Raw genomic sequence first — 22,345 nt, forward strand, 5'->3', positions numbered from 1 at the left:
AGCGCTACTCGTACTTGTCCTTTGTTCTTCCCCAGTAGCTCGGTGAGTGTCTTCTGACCTGGGGGTCTCATCTTCCAGCACTATCTCGTGTTGCATTTTGGATACTCTGTTCATAGGGTTTTCGTGGTAAGAGATATTCAGAGGTGGTTTACCATTGCCTTCCTCTGAGTTTGGATGCATCTTAGTCTGGTGTTTCAGCTTTGACCATTCTGCCTTGGGTGCCCCTGCTAGGAGTCTAGCCTCTTAGTCTGGACTCCTGACGGCATTGCTCTCAGCTTCTTCAACACACACGCGATTGGTGGGGATGCAAGATAGGGCATTCTCAGTGGCTGCCCCCAGGTTCTGGAACTCTCTTCCTAGGGAAGCACAAATGGCCCCTTCCTTGCTATCCTTCTGTCGGCAGGCAAAGACTTTTTTATTCTGACAGGCTTTTGGACTAGAAGATGTTTAAGATTGGGCCTCATAAGGTCTGTTGTATTGTTCTATGATCCTATTCTTAATGTTTTAAATTGTCTTAATATCTTAAGTGTATGTTTCATGGTTTTAATGTCACGAATAGTTTAATTCTATTTTAATTGTATATTTTTGTATGTTTTTTTTACCTATGTGTAGTTTTTATTTGTAAGCCGCCCTGAGTTCCAGTTTTGGAAAAAGGGCGGGGTAAAAATAAAGATTCAAATAAAAATAAAGATTCATTCATTCACACTCAAACCTCCTCACCACGTTAAGGTGTGCATCCGAAGAGGAGGAAAAACACTATAGAACATCATAAAAACAGACATAAAAATAAATTAAAACAAAACATCTTTAAAAACATCTTTTTAAAACATCTTTAAAAAATCTTAATAAGAAATTCTAGCACAGACTGGGATAAGGTCTCTACTTAAAAGGCTTGTTGAAAGAGGAAGGTGTGTATGGTATATGGTTAATGTAGGGTGTGTATGCAGCCTATTGTCCATTGAAATCAGTGTGCTTAACTCATGGTTGAAATCATTGAACTCAGTGTCGTTAACTTGGTGTGGTTAACTCAGGGTTATTATGGAGAATGCTTCTATTACCAGTCGTTAGAATGTACAAACAAGTGGCAACTCTACATGAGAGCTATATATAGCTGTTTTTTGCATCAGCTGGGCAGAGCACCATCAACTGGGCAGAGCTGTATATTGCATCAGCTGGGCCGAACACTCTTACAAGAAACAAGCATTTTCCATTTAGTTCTCTAACAAACAAGTTAAGCATCTACAAATATCAAAAGGTGTTTTTAAGGATGGGAACGGCAAATAAAAATAACTTTTGACCATGTTGCATTTCATTTTAGATTACTTCTGTTGGGATTCAAATATAGAATTGTTTCCCTGATTTATCCCCCGTCGTTGGACCTCATACTGAATTTGCACTTGGAGAGATATGTGGGAATGTTAGATAATATTTTCAAGATATTGATAGGGCTGTGAGGCTCGGGGGGGGGTCACAAACGAAGTTAGGAACAGCAATGTTCGGCGCTCTCTTCAACACCATGTATATAAATGATATGTACGTAGATACATTTATGTATTTATTTATTATTTGATTTATATCCCGCCCTTCCTCCCAGCAGGAGCTCAGGGCAACAAACAAAAGCACCAAAAAAACCCTAAAACATCACAAAAACAGACTTTAAAATACATTAAAACTAAACTTCTTTAAAAAACATTTTTTAAAAGCTTTCAAGACATCTTTTTTTAAAAAGGTTAAAAACCTATTGTTTTTAAAAAAAAAGGTTTAAAAACATATTAAAAAGCAACTCCAACACAGACGCAGACTGGGATAAAATCTCAACTTAAAAGGCTTGTTGAAAGAGGAAGGTTTGTGGAAGCAGTGTGCCCAGAGATGGGAGCTGTTGTGCATCTCCTCTTTAGAATGCTCTATGGCATGCTGAAAGTCCAGTGTCAAAGTCCCCTGGGTGGTGTTGCTGGGAGAGAGTAGAACGCTGCATCTTATGAGAAATAATGATGGGAGAGGCCATAATGTGGTGGTAAAGTACATTCTTTGAATGCAGAAGGTTTAACCCTTGACATCTCCAGCTAAAGGTTTAGGCAGCAGGTGGTGTGAAGGACTTACCTGAAATCTGAAGAGCTGTGGCCAGAGAGAGTAGACTGTACACAGAGATTAGTTATCAATTATAACACAGAGGGGCACACAGAAACCAACTATCTGGCAAGTTTCAAGTCAGTGCCTTTCACTGATGCATTCAGATTCAGGTTTTTTTAAAACAACAACAACCAATTTGGGCCTTGCTTTCTTTCTGAATGAAGTTATTAATTTGCATGCTTTCTTTCATGTTAATAAAGACAATAGCTTGGTTGTCCTCTTTCTTCCTTTCCTGGGAGTTAAATGGGACCTGTCTGCTGATAGCTTAATGCAGGTGAGGATCCTTCATATATTGCTGAATTACAACTTCTACCAGCCCCAGCCAGCATGGCCAGCGATGATTGGAGTTGTCGTTCAGCAGCATCTGGAGGGCCAAAGCGTCCCCACACCTGGCTTAATGTGTGAGCTGATAAGAAAATTAAAGTTGGCTGCTTGATCCATGATCTAGTTTGTATGTGATACAAAATGGCCTAGATCAGCCTTCTGCACCCCTAATGCCTTCCAGATGTTTTAGACTCCAACTGCCATAAGCCCCAGCTATGTTCTGGTAACCTCCTCTTAGGATTATTGTAATGTTTTATTTATGAAGCCAACCTTGAAGTTAACTTGGTAGCCTCTGTAAGTGCAGAATGCAGCTACCAGGATGTTAACCAGGAGAGATCATGCTAAACTGATCCCCAAACAACTGTACTTGCTGCCTATTTGCTTCCAAGCCCAATTCAAGAGGCTGGTGCGTATTTTTAAAGCCGAAAGCAGTTTGACACTGGAAATCTGGAAGAGCACCTCTCCTTACAGCATTTACACTCATTCTTAAAAATTAGTGGACAGGCCTCTTCTTCATGTTCTTCTGTTAAGGGAGACTCATTTCCTTCACTGGTGGAGATGAGGACAGAGCCTTCTCCAAGGTGGCATCTTGTTTGTGAAGTGCTCTGTCCGTATAGCTCAGGTGCCAACACTGTTGTCATTTCAATGTCAAGTGAAGACAGATTTGTTTACTGAGGCCTTTCAGGTTTTTCATAAGTGACTTTTTAGCCTTCCCTGCTTAATTTTTTTGTTTTACTGATACTACATTATAGTAGCTTATTTTATGTAGTTTTTTATGTAGCAGGACCAGCTGAGGGGCAGAATATTAATCTTTTAAATAAATAAAAGTAAGTTTTCATTCATTACAATCCATAGGAAGCTGTCTTACGGCCGTCAGATCCTTGTAGGACTTTGTTGTCTACATTGCTGGGCAGCAACAGTGTACAGCAAACTGTCTTTAATTCTGCAAAACAAATACAATTTTCCCGTTTGTGTTTATCTTCATAGTGACATCTGCAAAATGACATGAGTTAAAAGTAGATAAGAGGTAACATTTTTATGCATGATTGCAGATGGCAGGAACATATATATTTTGTGCTCTCTACTTCCATCTTGTTTAGTCACATTGTCTCAAAAGGTAAGACCATGTACATTAGTCAAACAACATAAGTTTTTGGATCACTTTGGTTGAGCTCCGTTGACAAAGTTGCCACAATAAATTAAGTTTCATTCCTGACAGGTGTACACACACAAATCCTAATATATTGTGTGAAGCCTTTTCATTCACGCCAAATACTAATAAATAGTATGTATTTGATCTGCATCAATTACTTTATCAATGCCTGCTTAGAAGTATCCTTTAGTGCCTTTGTCAAGTGGGAAAAAATATTTGGTGAGTGTTCTCATATATTCAACCAATACACAATCTAGCCAAATGTGAGCACTTTTCATGTCCTGTTGATTAACTCTCCCATTGCAGTCACTCAGACTTAAAATGTTTTAAAACTTTTGGCTGGTTTGTGTCCTCAGTTTGTATACTGCTGTTTTACAAGGAGCTAACAAAGTGATAATGTAATCTAAACCCTGTTCAGTGTTCTGGAAACTAATTGGACAAAAGCAGAAAATGCATATAGCATGTTTGCAGATAACCCAGAGTTCAAGTGCAAATGCTTAGTTGGTCATGGCGCCCATAAAGGCCTCCTTTGGTGCCCCCAGGACATACCATAATCCCCAGATTCCCAGCTTACTTTTTTTTAAAAAAGGTAAGTTTCTAGCATTTTTAGAACTTGAGGCAAAATGAACAGACGGCATTCTCAATTTTGTGAGAAATTAGCCTACATCACCTTCTCAGTGTTCCCCATCGGAAAGGGTGTGAGACAGGGGTGTATTTTATCACCCTATTTATTTAATCTATACGCAGAACATATCATACGGAAAGCAGGATTGGACCAAGAAGAAGGAGGTGTGAAAACTGGAGGGAGAAATATCAATAATTTAAGATATGCAGATGATACCATACTACTAGCAGAAACCAGTAATGATTTGAAATGAATGCTGATGAAAGTTAAAGAGGAAAGCACAAAAGCAGGACTACAGCTGAACGTCAAAAAGACTAAAGTAATGACAACAGAAGATTTATGCAACTTTACAGTTGACAGTGAGGACATTGAACTTGTCAAGGATTATCAATATCTTCGCACAATCATTAACCAAAAGGGAGACAATAGTCAAGAAAACAGAAGAAGGCTAGGACTGGAGAGGGCAGCTGTGAGAGAACTAGAAAAGGTCCTCAAATGTAAAGATGTATCACTGAACACTAAAGTCAGGATCATTCAGACCATGGTATTTCCAACCTCTGTGTATGGATGTGAAAGTTGGACAGTGAAATAAGCTGATAAAAGAAAAATCAACGCATTTGAAATGTGGTGTTGGAGAAGAGCTTTGCCGATACCATGGACTGCAAAAAAGACAAATAATTGTGTGTTAGAACAAATCAAACCAGAACTATCACTAGAAGCTAAAATGATAAAACTGAGGTTATCATACTTTGGACACATAATGAGAAGACATGATTCATTAGAAAAGATAATAATGCTTGGACAAACAGAAGGAAGTAGAAAAAGAGGAAGGCCAAACAAGAGATGGATTGATTCCATAAAGGAAACCACAGACCTGAACTTACAAGATCTGAACAGGGTGGTTCATGAGAGATGTTCTTGGAGGTCACTGATTCATAGGGTCACCATAAGTCGTAGTCGACTTGGATGCACATAACAACAACCTTTTCAGTGTTTTATATGCTCTGTCCTGGAAAAATCCTCCCCCTGTAAAAATTCCTGCAGATGCCCGTGTGTGGGAGAGGGGGAGACGTGCTTGGGAGGAAGGGGGGGTGAAAGAAAGGGGGAAGAGGGAGTGCATATATATATAGCCTCTGAGAGGGACAGATTGTGTTGGTGTGAGTGGGAAGGAGGAAGGTATAAATGTGTGGACTGTGTGTGGTCTGTGAGAGGGGGAGAGAGATGCACTTGGGCAGAGTGGGAGCAGAGATTATATTTGAAGTATGCACATGTAAGTGAGTGAGTATGTCTGCATGAGTGGTGAGTTGCACGTGTGCAAGACAGGGCTGTGGAGTCAGTACGCCAAACCCCCGACTCCAACTCCTCTATTTTTCTACTGTCTGACTCCTTCATAAATGGCAAATGTATATTAACTAGTAATAACAAATTTACTGTAGTAAAATGGTAGCACAAGGCATTTCATCACCACCACGTGGATCATCAGGCTAGATTGATAGAACTTAAAATATATTTATTTGATTAAAATTTCTGAACATAACTTTCCTAAATTCCTATGAAAGTTTTTATTTTGAAGTCGGAGTCGGTACATTTCTACCGACTCCAACTCCACCCAAAATTGCTTCCGACTCCACGACTCCAACTCCACAGCCCTGGTGCAAGAGAGTGGGTGTGATGTGGCCACCTTATATTTTTCATGTTATGATTGTGTGTGTGTGTGTGTGTGAGAGAGAGAGAGATCTGCAAAACTGCAGTCTCTCTAATTTTGTGTAATGCCATGCCCCCCTCCCCCATGACAGCCATTTTGTGACTGGTGCCCACAGAACTTTCTTAAAATTCCAAATGTGGCTGCTGGTCCAAAAAGGTTGGTGATCCCTGCCCTGGGAAGACAGAGAACTCGGAGGGAGTAGGGATTTGGTGTGTTAGAAAATTTACTTAAAATAAACTAGACAAAATTGAAAAATAAAGGTACAGTCCTTGTAGCTATTATGCATTCCTATATTGCTCTTGTTCCAAATAACGTAAAAGTGCTGGTACCTGAATTTATTTGTTTTTCCTCTATGTGTTTTTTTCAGTCCTGTTCAGGGAGGGGGCAACATTTTCTAACTTGAGACAAGTCCTTTGTGGTCTGATTTACGAGTCACATTAAACCATGGTTAACGTAAACTGTAGTTTAATGTGAATGAACAGTGCTACTGTAAAACAAGCCGTGGTCTGGCTTGTCATGTCATCCAAACAAACCAAAAGCCAAAGTTTGTTTTGTGCTTACCGCTAATGATTTGTTTGGGGAAAGCAAACCACAAGCCCAGGTTTGAACAACTCAGCAGTGCAGTACAAAGGAATAGGGGAGGAGTGAAGCACCTGTGATCTTAAAGCGTGCACCAGCATGTTGTTTGTTTACATTAAACCATTATTTATATTAACTGTGGTTTAATATGATGTAGGAATCAGGCCCAAGAGTCAAAAATGCTAACTGAAGGATTGTATGAAGAGAGCATGAAAATATGCCACAGAAAAAAATGAGGTTTATTGGAAATTAATACTCATGGTATCTGAGAAGAAAATATTAAGTTGGAACAGACTTGGGTCTTTCAGAACACAAAGGAAGAGAAGTCTGGTGGGAATACAAGTGAGAGAAGGGGAAGGTTCATTGCCATTTAGCATTTTAAATAGTTGGATGCATTTTATTTCACACCTGCTCCCCACTAGTCTTCGTATCTCCTTTTGTTGCTTTTCAGAAGCAAATGGAGTTTAAGCGTGCCAGGCATGTACACATGAAATGCTTGAAGTATTCTCTGTTCATGGACGTTGTGCTCTTAATTATCGCAGCCTCGCTGTTCTCCGTTTCAGATTCTACCAGTATTAAATCGGCTTGCATGGCAAAGTTCAGGGAGATGCTATTCAGGAAAACTACTGGATGCTGCAAAGGTAGGATTGAGCAGTTCTGTTAGAGAAGGAAAATGTAAGCCTACCCAGACTGTCTTCAAATTTATGCCATACATACAGATTAAGCAATCTGCATAACTGTCCTTTTACAATTTAAGAGAATTTGTGTGTAAAAAGCTGAATCCTACTCTGGTCAGGGACCTTTCTTCTTGTGCTTTGTAAATTGCCATGCACATTAATGGCACTATGTTAATAGTAGGTGCCAGGCAGTCCTCATTGAGGAGAACATTCCATAAACAGGCACCACAACTGAGAAGGCCCTCTTCCCACTACTCTGACTTCAGACAGCAGAGACATCCAGAGAAAAACCTCTTGAGAGTGACCCAAGTGAAATTTCAAACAGTCTTCAGAGGCAGTCCCATGTATTACAGTAGTCTAGCCTGGAGCATTACCAGAGTTTGCATTTGGCACAGCAGCCCAAACTAGGGGAAGGTGATACATACCACAGGGACTGTGAATTTGGGGACTTATTTGTCCTCATGTAGCTTTATTGTTCCCAGATAATGATTCAGCATGTCTAATACCTCACCTGAATCAAATATAAAAGGAAACTACAGCTCAATGTCATCAGCATACTGATGAGATTTTTCTCCTGATCCCTGGGTGACCTCATTGAGTTCATTGAGGTTCATGTAAATGTTGAAAAAGCATAGGGAACCCCATAGCATAAATGCTGCAGAGTTGGACAGTTGTCTTCTAGCACCACCTTCTGAAATGGGTTCTTCAGGCAGGAACTGAAACAGTGCACCTAATATACAACCTAAGATCATTTTTCTGGTCTCCTTCTGGATAAGCTAACAATGTTACTCTCTCCCTGTCCTTTTCCTGACACAGGTCATCCATCAGTTCAACCAAGGCCATTTCTGTTTCAAAACCGGGTCTGAATACAGATTGAAATGGATGTAGATTATCAGACTCATTCGTTATTGCCTGGAGTTACACAGCCTCTACTTGTTCAGGCACCTTGCCTGGGAAGTACATGTTAGAGACTGGGAAGTAGGATCTTCCAGGTCTAAGCATGGCTTCACAGCCACTTCCTTCAAGGTGACTGGGGATTCTCCTTGTGGAGAGGTATTTGCTGCCTCCTGGACCTAGCCTGTCAGTTCCTCCCTGTTCTGTGTTGCAAGCCATGAGGGGCAAGAGCTGTGCACACAAGTGGAACTAGGAAAATACTGGGGGAAACAGAGAGCACTTCAATAATTCTAAATAAAATAACGTATGAAATACTTTTAAAGTAGTATTTAAAATAAATATTTTCCTTCCCCCACCCCCCGGTGCTGTCTAATTGTTCATTGTTAATATGAAGGTGCTTTTTGGAAGGAAAGCAATGGGCCTGGTTGGCACATTGAGGTTGCACTATGGTTTCCTGTGAATGAGAAGCATGCTGGTGCATGCTGCTCAAAAGCCCCCGCTTCCCTCCTCCCCCTGGTCCTGGCCACGTTGCAGCAGGAGGAAGAAGTGACAGGCGTGGCTTGCAGTGTCATCTGAGCCCAGGCTTGGGGCTTATTTCTCTTCAAACTACATGTGGTGGCCAAGGTTTGTTCTTGGGTTTGGGGAAAGGCTTACGATTTGTTTCTCCCAGCACGATGCTGCCAGGAACAGGGGAGGAGAAAAGGCGGTGTTCATTCCCTTCACACTCTTAACTATGGCTTGATGTGACGTGCAAACACAGCCATAGTATTCACCAACTGCAACTTGTTGGTTCTTTTAAAAAGAAAAATTGGCCACACCTACTTTTATACCTGGCCACTTTGATATGTGGCCACAGAGAGTTGACCGTGGATCAGTCCAGCCCTTGACCCAAAAAAGGTTGACCACCCCTGCCTTAATACTCTGTGTTGATCTCTGGGTATCCCCTTGAGAGGATTTTCCTACCTCTTCTACTAGGAGGCGTGTTACAATAGGTGCTTATGCTCCCAGCAAAGGACTAGGTAACTTTTTTTCAGTAGCTTTTCTCACAATTAGAGACTTTTAAGGGTGGAATTCTAATACAATCTATGACAAATTTTTGGGTACACCCACATGCAAGGGCAGAATTCTGAATGAGAACCAGTATTATGGACACATGAATAGCTATTTATGGTAATACAGAGAACTCTATATGTTGCTCAAATTCTCACCAGTTGAACATGAAATGATGCGTAGGGTTCAAGATCACAAGTGGTCTTCAAGAACTGAACAAAACTGAATTGCTACCCCGCATTTAAAATTATTGTTGTTGTTGTTATTTATACCCTGCCTTTTGGCCAAAGGCCCTCAAGGCGGCTTACAAAGAAAAATAAACACAAGTATAAAAATACATCAATAAAAGCAATACAATTTACGAAAATTAAACTAAATAACAAATAACATTACTAAGGGGGGAAAAGACCTTTTTGTTCTATGCAAGCCTCACAAGGGTCTGTTCTATCCTTTTGACCCTCCAGCAAGAGTTTGTTGCCACTTTCCAAAATAATGGAAAAGAGCCTAAAAGATTCTTAATTTTTTTTTTAAAAAAAAAACTTCATTGATTAGCCAGCATAGTGGTAATATGCATGAATGTTTTGTGCATATGTTTTTTTTAATTCTAAGTTTTCCTGATCTGTCTTTCACACCCAGAACTTCCTAAAAAGCAGAAACTATTGCACAGGTTCATCCATGTAGGCAAATGACCCAGGCTAAGAGCAGATAGTATGCAAAGACCTATACTTAGGTCAGGAACCGCTAGACACTTTTAACTGGGACTTTCATTTAATTCAGAAGGCTTGCTTTCCCAAATCTATCAACTAATACTAACCATTGCCACCACCAGTGTTCCTTTTCATGTGATACCCTTGGACAGTGATCTAGGAAACTGGTAAGTGTCACACATCTTGAAATTCTTAATTCAAGATTACAAGCCTCATCAAATTACATAGGATCCATGCATAAAGCAATCTAAAATGCGGAGAACTGTGGACGACTATGCATCTTTCTCATCTTGGGGGACTGTCTAGTGGCACAAACTTTTATAGGGATAGCATACTTCCCAAATGTTGAACAACCCCAGACTGTCCATAAACAAAGATCCCAAATTGGTCTTATGCAGGCTATTCTTACTGCACCCACTGTCAGTGCAAATAACTCCTATTCTGTTAGCTGTTGGCAGTGAAGATCATGTTGGCAAGTAGCTGGAAGTTTCACCTTCTTCCTGCCCCCCAGGATTGGATTAACAGAGTTTTGGGAGAAATTGTGGTGGCTCATGAACTAGTTTGCCAGGTATTTGCCACTAAAGGTCAAGCTAACCAACAAGCATTTCTTGCTTCTTGGTTCTGATCATCCATAGAAGCCACAGAATATCCTACTGCAATGCAAATGTGTTTCTGTATTGTAGCATTTGTGGTCAAGATTCACCTTCAGCTCTGAAATGTATACACACACCTCCAAATTACCATATTGCTCTGCTATTTTCCACCCTGAATTCTTGACTAAAATACATGGACTAATGATGTTTTAGTATGAATATTTTTTTTAATCTTTAGTCTTCCTTTTTTGTGTAACAATATCTAGGGGAGTTACATTCCCATACTTCCATTTACTTACTTTGTTTTGCATAAAAAGTCTTCAAAATGTGAGAAAAATACCATGTTATAAATGACAGCTACATATTCAAATGTTAGTCTTTAATATTATGGTCTGTTTATTACATTATAGGGATGTTCATTTTCTGAACTCTTTTTAATCTAGAAACGTTTCTTCTGCTTCTACATGATTCTGGCGTTTTCATACTGTTACTAAACCCTTCTAATATTATTACTATTATCAAGTATTTACAGTATCTCCAGAGCACAAAGTAACTCAGTATGTAGACTTACAACCTAAATTAGACTATGGAACATGAACTTTAAAATTGAAGATATATGCTGAATTAAATTAAGATGTCCTGTCCCCACCCCCCAAAAAAACATGAAACCGCTCGAGGACTATAGTTGGGAGTGGTTTAATTTGAAGAAAAGCAAACACTAAATGCATACTTAAAGCATTCAGAGAGCAGTAACTGAGCCCAGGTGTGATATTGTCACATCGTATGTGGCTTGTGATCTCTGGATGAATATTTATTCAAGACACATTACTATATTTTCCTTGGTAGCGTTTCTTTCGCTACAACCTCCTAGGTCCCTTCTTCAGAGCAGAAGCAATGATGTTTTCTGCAAAGCATTGCTGTGAATTAATGTTTTCTAGAGCCCTTGTAAGCATTTCTTAAGGTCTGTATAAGTGCTTTACATTGTTGTTATGATGCTTGCCAAATTGCTCTTGGTTTTCTAGCATAATAGAGATGTTAAGCATTTTGTTGAAAGCCTAGTTGCACTTTGAAAAGTGACATTCTAAATGCAGCATTTCTCTTTTTACTTGAAAATGGAACACCTCGAGTTAAAAGAATAAAGAAAATGATGTGATGTTAGTTTATCAGGCTTCAGCTGTGTCACGGAAGGGTATGACGATTGCATATGTGGGGTTTCCATGTGCTAAGAAGCTGCAGCCAGTTGCAGCTGTATGACCAATTCAAGGAGCTTACGTTTGCCTTTTAAAATATGAGTCCTGTCACTGTGGATTGGGCTCTTGTCCATGTTCCTGCACAGTATGAGGTGAGGATATCTCCAGCAATGAGCAGTTAGCTCATTATTGCAATTAGCTTGGGGCTTTAACATAATGTTTCTCAGTTTCAACGTAGGTGTCTATCAAGGATATCTTTCAGTTGCCTTAAAATAGTTGAGTCACAGCTATTTGGCTTTCAGACCATACTAGCTGCCATGATCAGTTGTAGATCCCATCAGATACTATTGACACAGCAAATGCATATATGTAGAGCTTTGGGGTTAGAAGAGTTTCCACGCGATATACTATCATGCAGTTTATGCTCCAAGACACTCCGTTCAATTTCATGGTGCCATTTTAGCCAAGTTGCAGTCAAACAGTGGAGGCTGGTGGTTCCATCAGTGGGGCAGTGGAATACACACTGGGTTTTCCCAGGAGCTATCCAAGGTTCTGAAACCAACCCCCAAAATGGGTTTCAGCACCTTGGACAGCTCCTGGAAAACCTGGAGTAGATTCCACTGCCCCACTAACATCAGCCTCCATTGCAGTCAAGTCCTGCTTTAAAAAACACACTTCCTATCTAATATACATTCTTATGTGACCCACAGAGTTTCCCTCTATGCCTTGGTAGCCACAAGAATCCAGGTTAAAACTATTTTAGACTTGTCAGGTAATTGTCATGGTGATATTTTAATCTGATGAGCCCATTGGCTATTATGCTGTTCATTGCTTAGTTTTAATATTCAGTTTTTTATTCTGAATTTTTGGAGTTTGTGTCTGAAATCTATTCTTAGGAAAGTTTCGATGGCCTTTGATCAAAAGCAATACCAACTTACTACTAATGTTCCCCAGATGAAGTTCACGGCATCTCTTGCTTTCTAGCCTTCCAAAGGGATGCAAAATGCATCTTTTTCAGAGAATGCTTAGTTCTCTGAAGAAATTTCCTGCTTTTTGGAAGAATCCACTGTTATTTCATTGGGATTGTATTGTAGATGCTGTTGGGGTTATTACTATTCCTTTGCTGTGTTTTAATTATACTACTTCAAATCTGATACTATTGTAAGCAGCCTTGAAGCTGGTTTATAACCTCAGCAATGTTCAAAATAATATACACTTCTATATGAGTGGTTGCTATATATGTTATATATATATATATATATGCTGTATATATCTACAAGCAGGTTTCATGTTGTCTCCTAAATGGAGACAGGGAAATACTCCATGTGTGAAGCAGCTCTGAGTGAAGGTCACCAGTGTTGTTCTTAGGAGGTTTTATTGTGATTCAAAATTCCTGTCCTCCCAGCCTACTTTGTGCTTCATCAGCCAAGCCTCCTCAATGCAAGTGGCTCTAAGTAAAGCCTTCCTTAAGATAACAGTAGAACACACTGAAGAGTCGGACTGCAATCCATGAATTTTTGTAATAGTTGAAGTCATTGTTCACTGTATTCTTCCTCACACAGAATCTCCAGGGGTGGTCTCAGACAGATAAAAGAACATGCTGGCATGGACATGCAGGTGGAGGTCTCCATTCAGATCCAAAGGAAGGGGTAAATATTGTTCTTGGCACACATTTGTGTTTTGACTTTTGTTGGCAGACAGGGGACTTTTGTCATTTTCTCTAGTTTTCCTGCTGAACCACTTTTACTGCAGGTAACTCATCATCTGCATAAGGTGGCTCAAACTACTTTTTGAAAAAATGTTGCTGATTCCATCCTCTTGTGAGTAGGTAGTACCATTTCGGCTATATAAGTGTCGACATTCGCCCTGTCAAAGTGAGAAATAAAAGAAAGGATGCCTCTTCCGCTCTACTTGTGTCTTTGGTTATATCATAGTGGTCTTGATTCTCAGGAACTTGGTGTGTATTGTTTGTTTTAAATATTTTATCTGCCCGATGAAAAACCTCCAAGACATCCAACAATGGCCTGATTCATACATAATGCTAAGGCAAAATGTATTTAGTGAAACTGTGATTTGCTTGATCTTCTGAACCCATCCCAGCAGATTAACCATGCTTTGTTATCTGGCAACAAGCCATGGCTTGTTGGCTTATGAACTATGACTTTAAAAATGTATTGTTTGGCATGTCTGACATGGGTCTGGGTTCAGACCCAACAGCCTGTGCTTAACCATGGTTTGTTTAGTCACCTCACCCCAGAGGCTTGCCAAACTACAAAGGCAAGAGCAGCTAGAAAAGAAACCAAAGCCATGGCTTGTTTTATTTGTCTGTGAGACAATTCATGGTTTGTTGAATGAACAAACCATGGCTTAGTATTATGTACAAACACACCCAATGGGAAAATCAATACATAATCAACATAAGATTCTTTTTTAAAGGCATTACAACTGGTCTGAGAAAGCAAGAATGTGAAATGTCCACTTTCTGGGCTTTAACTATTCCTGTTGATGTTTAAATCCAGACACATCAGTGTAAACTTTTAAATTATACTAGACATAACTCTGTATTACAATTCAGTTCATCCCAAGCCTCTGTGCTTCCTGCCAGAAGTAGCCTCTATTCCTGAGCCAATTGAAACTACCCACAAAGGTATTTACACAGGAAGAACAGCAAGGGGATTGCAGGGTGGATGGCGAGGAAGAGCCTAAATGGCTTTCTTTCATTTGGGGAAGAGCAAAATGGGGTCCTTGTTAAAGAAGTTATCTTTCCAACCTCTGGATGGACATGCTTGTGTAATTAGAACCATTATTTCTTTGTCCTACTTTTTAGAAAAATGCTGTCTTCCAAAATGTCTCATATCAATCAAAAATTCAATGCAGTGGCAGTGGCAGGTCCTATACATAGGTCCTGCCCTTGGGCTTACAAGCTAAAAAGCGAAGACATCCAACAGGAGCGAAGGGAAAAGATAGAGAAGAGAGATCAGTTAGACATTGCAAGAATGATAATCTAGTGGAGGTCAGATTCGTCTTCCCTTGCTGGTGTCTTGGATGGATTGTTCTTTTCACTGATGGCAGAAGCCAGTGTGTCCTTCCTTCTCACTTCTGCAGACCCACTGCAACTGTTAGTTGGAACAAAGTCCTTGCTGATGGAGAGCGAGGAAGCAAGCGTCTTGCAGCTGCTTATTCTCTGTGTCATGCCTGGGGCCAGGCTGGTCTTCTCCCGGCTGTGGTGTTCTTCCTCAGAGAGTACAATCTCCCCATGGCCCTTGTTCTTCTGCCTAGGGGCAATAATTTACACATCCATGAAAAATATTTGAAAACTGTTACCATTAATTATCTGATATCTGTAGCACTATCTCTTGTATGCATATGTGGAAGTCCCATTGTGTTCACTGGGGCTTACTCCTAGGTAAGTGTGTAGGCTGACCACTAGGCAATTTTCACAAGTAGTGCTTACATTTTTGTGTGTCAGTGTTTGCATTCCTGCATCCCTCAGATGCAAAAGCAATATTAGCTAGGACACACACTGGATTAAAATATAAGGTTCTCCTGATTTCTACCTGGCATCTCCTTTTGCAAGTGGTGCATTCCAGACTAAAAAGGTTTCTTGGTGTCAGTTTGAAAAACAGTTTCGAATTGCTGAAAAGCTACAACTTGATAGGGCTCCACTGTAGTAGCCACAGAACAGCAGTTAGATTTGCCCTGAAGATTAATAGATACCACTGACTTGCAGTTCAGAATTATGTCTGTACTATAGACATCTCAATAAATATCTTAAAAGATTAGTTTAAATTTGAAGGAAAGAATATGCCAATCTTTTCAAACTCACCTTATGCATGAGAGAAAGCATAATCCTGTAAAAAAAAAAGTCAATTTTTGTGTAGAAGCCGATCTTAACAGATTCATGTGACTTTTTAATCTCTTTTCATCCCCGTGTTTAATGCATTCCTACTTTTGTATCCTGATCTAGTTCATGCAGACCTCTGCTATGATGCACATCTTTGCACATTCTTTACCTTGATCTTCTCCTTGCCTTCTTTCATTGTTCGTGGCAATCCACTTTCTGCATTATTCTGTTGCCTTGTAACTAAACTTGTGTGCAGTTCCTTGGGTTTCTTACTGTTTCCTCCTTGTTGTTTTCAAACAGCTTTCCTCTGTGGTGAGCCAATAGCAATCTGTAATTTGAACAAGCAGCTTTCATGCTAACCAGACAGTTCTACTTTCTTCCAAATCACTCACGGTGCTCGCACATCCCTTCCTCCTGCTTGATATTTGGCATTGTGCCTACCTGAAAGGGAAGGATTTCAGTGCATCCTACTGCTCTTCTCTTTAGAGTGAGGGATAAGCAGAAATTTATTTTGTACCCACTTGAGACTTACAAGCTGTCAGTAGAGAATATGTATCCTCTGAAGGATGTATAAAAGGTATTTATAATGGGTTCTGCTCTCAAATACTTTAGATTGTCAACAATCTTAAGTGTATCTGAACACTTCTGGTGGAGGCAGGGTGGGATATGGGAGAAAGTAGCAACAGAAAAGGAACCTGCATTCTTCTTCATTTTTTCCCATCTACAGTGCTGTGAAAAAGTATTTGCCCCCTGTCTGGTTTTCTGCATGGTTGCATATTTTTGGCACTGAACGTTGTCAGATCTTGAACCAAAACCTAATATTAGAGAAAAGGGAGCCTGAGTGAACAAACAACACACATTTTAATACTTATTTATTTATTAAAGAAAATTAAGCAACACTCTCCTGTGTGAAAAAGTAATTGCCCCCTTAGACTCAAAACTTGGTTACGCCACCTTTTACAGCAATGACTGCAGCCGAACACTTCCTGTAGTTCTTGATCAGTCTCTCACAGCCCTGTGGTGGAATTTCGGCCCACTCCTCCATGCAGAACTGCTTTAACTCAGTGACATTTGTGGGTTTCCGAGCATGAATTGCTCCTTTCAGGTCCTGCCACAACATCTCAGTGGGGTTTAGGTCTGGACTTTGACTAGGCCATTGCAAAACTTTGCATTTCTTGATCCTCAACCATTCTGATGTAGACTTGCTTGTGTGTTTCGGATCATTGTCTTGCTGCGCTTCAGCTGACTGACAGATGGCCTGACATTTGCCTGTAGAATTCTCTGAGACAAAGCAGAATTCATGGTTCCTTCAGTGATGGCGAGTCATCCAGGTCCTGATGCGGCAAAGCATCCCCAAACCATGACTCTGCCACCACCATGCTTTACTCTTGGACTCATCTGTCCATAGAACATTGTTCAGGAACTCTTGAGGATCATCCAGATGCTTTTTGGCAAACTCTAGATGAGCATTCATGTTCTTCTTAGTGAGCAGTGGTTTCCGCCTTGCTATTCTTCCATGAATGCCATGTTTGCACAGTGTCTTCCTGATGGTGGAGTCATGAACACTGACCTTGGCTGAGGTGAGAGAGGCCTGCAGGTCCCTGGATGTTGTTCTGGGGTCCTTCATGGCTTCCTGGATGATTTTACGCCTTGCTCTTGGAGGGATTTTGGCAGGACGGCCACTCCTGGGAAGATTCACTACTGTCCCAAACCTTCTCCATTTGGTCAATATGGCTCTGACTGTGGTTCAGTGGAGCCCCAGAGCCTTAGAAATGGCTTTGTAACCCTTTCCAGATTGATATGCATCAACAACTGTTTTCCGGAGGTGTTCAGGAATTTCTTTTAATCGTGGCATGATGTGGCTTTGGAACCTGTGTGCTGGCAACTTCAGTCTGATGGCAAGGGCCACAGTTAGATTTATATTGGGCAGGGCTGGCCCAAAGCAGGCCTGATTGTTTACCAAGGTATTCTAACTTCTGACCCTAATAATCCCTTTTTTGGGGTTGAGTTAATGGGGGGCAAATACTTTTTCACACAGGAGCATTGGGTATTGCCTAACTGCCTTTAATAAATAAATGAAATAAGTATCAAATTTTTGTGTTGTTTGTTCACTCAGGTTCCCTTTTTTTCTAATACTAGGGTTTGGTTTAAGATCTGACAACATTCAGTGCCAAAAAAAGCAACAATGCAGAAAATCAGACAGGGCACATACTTTTTCAATTTGTTTAATCATATCTCTTCCTTGATTGCAACTTGGAGGTATTATATTAAAACTAAGAATTTTTTATCTCGATATTGAGGAAAGAAATTACTGAGAATACATACAAATCACCTTTGCATACTCAAAAATCACCATATAATTGCTAAGTTATTCTTAAGTACTCCATTCTGAAACCATGCAGTGTTGTGTGCTACCTGCTTTTTTGGATCAACTGGATATTACAAGTGTAACATCCCACATTGTACTGAACTTTTTCTGAAATGAAGAGACTCAAATGCAAGAGAGGCAGAGCTGATCAGACACTTTTACTAGCTGCCCAAGCATCCTGCCACAGGCTTGATACAGATGTAACATTGCCCAATTGGGAGTACTCCATAGGCTTGTGTGCAGTTTCACGCAGGTGTTCTTCCCCCATCTCTTTTTGTTTTGCTGAGTGTTGCGACTGCACAACCATAGTTAGTCCAAGCAACCGTTTGGAAACCTGCTTCTGACTGTGGTTTCTAGCCCTGGTTTGGTGATAGTGCAGGCGTAACCCTGTCCAAAGGTTCTTGCACGTAGCCTGGCTTTTGATTGCTGCCTTTGGACCAGTATAATGCTAGCTGGCCAGTAACTCTGATTAAGAGATCAGAATTAGATGAGATTTCCAGTTGTCATGGCTGGCTCTTCTGTTGAAGCCCTGGTTGATCTCTGGAATACAGAGATGACCCAGGTGATTGACAGGATTGCACCTGAGCATCCTCTCCCAACTGGCAGAGCTCAGAAAGCTCCATCATATACCTGGAGCTAAGAGCAATGAAGCGAGAAGGGAGACGGCTTGAGCGCAGTTAGAGAAAAACTGCCAACAAATGTAATTGAACCCTGGTACACGCTCATGTTTGAGCCTAATTAGTGGCAGTGAAGTCAGTGGAAAAAACCTTATTTTTCCGCCTCCATTGTATCCTCAGCTTGCTGTCCAGCAGAGGTGTTTAGAGTGGCTAAGTCTTCCTATAAGGGCTGTAGAGAGGTGGTAGAGCTGTCTGAAGCCTGCTGTGATGTGTTTGCTAAGCATTTTGAGGATAAAATCATTTCCATCCTCCAAGATTTGGACGCCATTGTTGATGCTGATGATCTGGGCGAGCACTTTCTTATCCAATATCTTTGGATGAGTTTCAGTTGTTGCAGCCTGAGGACATGGATAAGATACTTGGTCAGGTTTATGTAACCACGTTTCTTGGACCCTTGCCTTTCATCGCTGATAAGATTTGGTAGGGAGAGGTCAGCTGGATGGGTCAGGGAAATAATTAATGCTTCTCTCCAAGAAGGAGTGGTCCCAGACTGCCTAAATGAGATGGTAGCAAGACCACTCCTGAAGAAACCTTCCCCGGACCCAAAAGATGCTAATAATTATAGACCAGTGGCAAATGTCCCCATTCTTGAGAGGGTGGTTGCCAACCAGATCCAGGTACTCCTGGAGGAGGCAGGTTTTCTAGCCCCATTTCAATTGGGATTCAGGCATGGTTTGGTACAAAAACTGTACCAAACTGTCTTGGTCGCTCTGTACAATGACCTGTGTCAGGAGGGAGATGGGGAATGTTAGTCTGTTGATCCACCTTGATCTTTCAGCTGCTTTCAAAGCCATGGTATGCTTCTGGAGCAATCGTCTGCGTTGGGTGTTGGAGACACCGCATTGTGGTGGTTCCATTCGAACTTGGATAGCTGACACCATAGGGTGGTTTTTGAGGAGCATTGCTCAGCTCCATGGGTTCTCCAGTATGAGGTCCCACAGGAGTCTGTTCTGCCCATGTTTAACATTTACATGAAACTGCTAAGTTGGGTCATACAAAGTTTTGGAGTGCATTGTCATCAGTATGCTGATGACACAGCTCTTTTTCATCTTTCCATCTTCTGCAGGTGAGGTAGTGAATGTGCTGAATCAGTGCTTGGTTGCAACAATGGACGGATGAGGCCCAGTAAACTGAAGCTTAATCCATGCAAGATTGAGATGCTGTTGGTGGGTGGTTCCTCTGACTGGCTGAGTAGTGTGAGGCCTACTCTAGATGAGGTCACACTCCCTCTGATGGAGTGGATTCGTAGTTTGGGGGTTATTCTGGATCCACTGCTGTTGCTTGAGGCACAGGTGGCCTCAGTGGCATGGAGTGCCTTCCATTAGCTTAAATTGGTGGCCCAACAATGACCCTATTTGGATAGGGATAACCTGGCTACAGTAATCTATGCTCTGGTAACCTCAGGTTTGGATTGCTGCAATGCGCTTTACATAGAGCTGCCTTTGAAAATGGTTTGTACAGTTCTGTAAGTCCAGAATGCAGCTGCCCAATTGTTGACAGGTTCAAGACAAGCAGAGCATATGACACCAATCTTATTCCAGTTATACTGGCTGCCTGTATGCTTCTGAGCCCAAATCAAAGTTCTGGTTTTGACCTATAAAGCTTTTTATGACTCAGGACCCCAATATCTTCTGGAACACCTCTCCCAACATGAACGTACCTGGACCTTAGATGTTCCTCTGAAGCCCTTCTCCAAGTCCCTCCTCTGATGGACACTAGGAGGGTGGTGACAAGGGAGACAGCCTTTTCAGTTGTGGCTCCCCATCTGTGGAATATGTTCCCCAGCGAGGTCCGCCTGGTGCCTTCCATTGATATTTTTTTGGTGCCAAGTAAAGACTTGGCCTTTTTTCCAGGCATTCAGTAGACTGAGGTGATATTGCTTGTTGTTATCATGCTGCCAAAGCTTCCTGTGGGGGTCTTGTTTTATTGCTTTGTTTTTCAGTAGGATTTTTTTAACATTGTTGTAAGTTGCTTGGAGATCTTCAGGTATCAAGCTACTAATAAATCTGATAAATAATAATATTAATAATAACCACATGCCTGACCCCCACCTCAATTCCCAAATTCTTTCTGCTCTCTGATTTAATGTCTGACTTTCAACCCTAGTTTGCATGTACCTGGAACATTCCAACACTAGCTTTCAGAATCCTGGGTTAATCCTAGATTGTACATTTGTTTTGGAATGCCCCCAACTTTGATGTGCAGTCTGAAAGAGGCAGTACAGGAACACATAGTGAGGGTTTGAAATAATATACAATTTTATGATGTGTAGCATTAGCTTTGAAACAGGATATAAAGTTGTTTCTGGTGTTTATACTTGAATATATTATTTTTGGCTATCTTTCAAATTTACCTGGCTATGGGAAGGCTCATAAAATGAGACAGGTGGCCTGCAGCTGTGTTTAATTAGTTTGCGCTTTAAAACAAGGAATTAAGACAGTCTTTCAATTTATGAGAGAAGCTACAGTTCTGCACTTGCTTGCTAAATAGCCTCATAATGCATGATTAACCAACTTCAGCATCATTCTGTTCAAAAGAAGTGGTGACATTTTACACACAATCAAGCCACCTAGATCAATTTTCTTGGTCTTAAGTCTGACATTACCATGTATCCTTTGAAAGAATCCCAGTCTGTTCCGAATATCCTTTTGAAGAAGGAAAGTATTTCTTAAACAACCAATGGTAACTGAACACAACTTATATCTTTTGGTTGAGATCTTGCAGCCATCTTTATTCTGGAATCTATTTGGGTTGCCTTCTATAACAAAACATTTTTTCTTCCCAGATGAAAGGAATTCATGGTGGAAAAATAATGAAAGCAATGCTCTCTTATGTGTGGCCCAAAGATAGGCCTGACCTACGTGCCAGAGTTGTCATATCGCTAGGATTTTTAGCAGGTGCAAAGGTAAGAGCTTTTTCATCAAGTTGAAATAGGGGACAAAGCTTTTAAAATAAGTGCAGAAAGTGAAGAGACGGGGCTGGCTTAAAATAGCTCATTTGGATTTGTGGGGTTTTTTACTTTCCATTAAATGTCTTGTCTCCATGGAAGATGACATTTTTCTGACATTCCATCATGATTTCCATGACTGAGTGCCTACAAGGCTTTTCCATTGATGACCCAAATACTTCTGATAAAGATGCTAAGGGTTTGAGCTCATGTTATATATACTCACAAATGCCTAACCATGGTAAAGTGGGACTGGATGCTCCATCCCTCCAGCTTCTCCCTTCTGGGGCACAAACTTTGCCTGGCTGAGCTGTAGTTTAGCAAACCCTGGTTAGCCTGGAGTCATTATTGGTTCTGATGTAACACTTAACTGTAATTAAGGCTGAGGTGGGACCTGGAGTAAAGAAGCATGTGATTTTGTGACCTGTTCAAAATCATTTACCCTGGAGGCCACGTAGGGGCTGCTTCTTTATGGTGAGATGTTAACCTAGAACCGGAAGTCATCTCTTCTCTGGACAATTGCAAACCAAAATTTGCACAGGTTTGGAATGGCACAGTTAATATGGAGCTTCTCTTCATATCGTTGCATTCTGAACAAATAGGTGGCTATGTGTTGATGGCCTTGATGTTTTTCAGCTGAAAGCAATCTTCAGAGAGACCTTGTTGGTGGCATTTTAGCACCCTTGCAAGAGCATTTTTTTGCTATAGAGCAAACTGGGACTGAAGCTAGGTTTCAGAGTTGCAAATTAATCTTTGTGGCATTTGGTACAATGTCTTATTTTGATGTTCCACGGGCTATAACTTAGTTCACTCTACCATAACCGTTTGGGAATGGACAGTAAATAAATAAATAAAATATGCCAGAACAATGTAGATATATGG

The 22,345-nt window shown here is 40.8% G+C and overlaps 1 protein-coding gene across 3 annotated transcripts in view; it reads left to right on the forward strand.

Annotated features, from left to right (window-relative positions):
* Positions 1-22,345, forward strand: part of ABCB7 (ATP binding cassette subfamily B member 7) — a 68,278-nt gene that overhangs the window by 8,807 nt on the left and 37,126 nt on the right. For 2 of the 3 annotated variants that reach the window (XM_061598449.1, XM_061598451.1), the window contains exons 2-4: positions 7,080-7,157; positions 13,190-13,276; positions 21,302-21,421. In XM_061598449.1, coding sequence (XP_061454433.1) covers positions 7,080-7,157; positions 13,190-13,276; positions 21,302-21,421 — 285 coding nt within the window. The remainder of the gene's footprint in view (positions 1-7,079; positions 7,158-13,189; positions 13,277-21,301; positions 21,422-22,345) is intronic. The other variant, XM_061598450.1, reaches the window with a different exon arrangement.

This window comes from Rhineura floridana, chromosome 16 (genome assembly GCF_030035675.1).
Source record: "Rhineura floridana isolate rRhiFlo1 chromosome 16, rRhiFlo1.hap2, whole genome shotgun sequence".
In the NCBI taxonomy this organism is placed as follows: domain Eukaryota; kingdom Metazoa; phylum Chordata; class Lepidosauria; order Squamata; family Rhineuridae; genus Rhineura; species Rhineura floridana.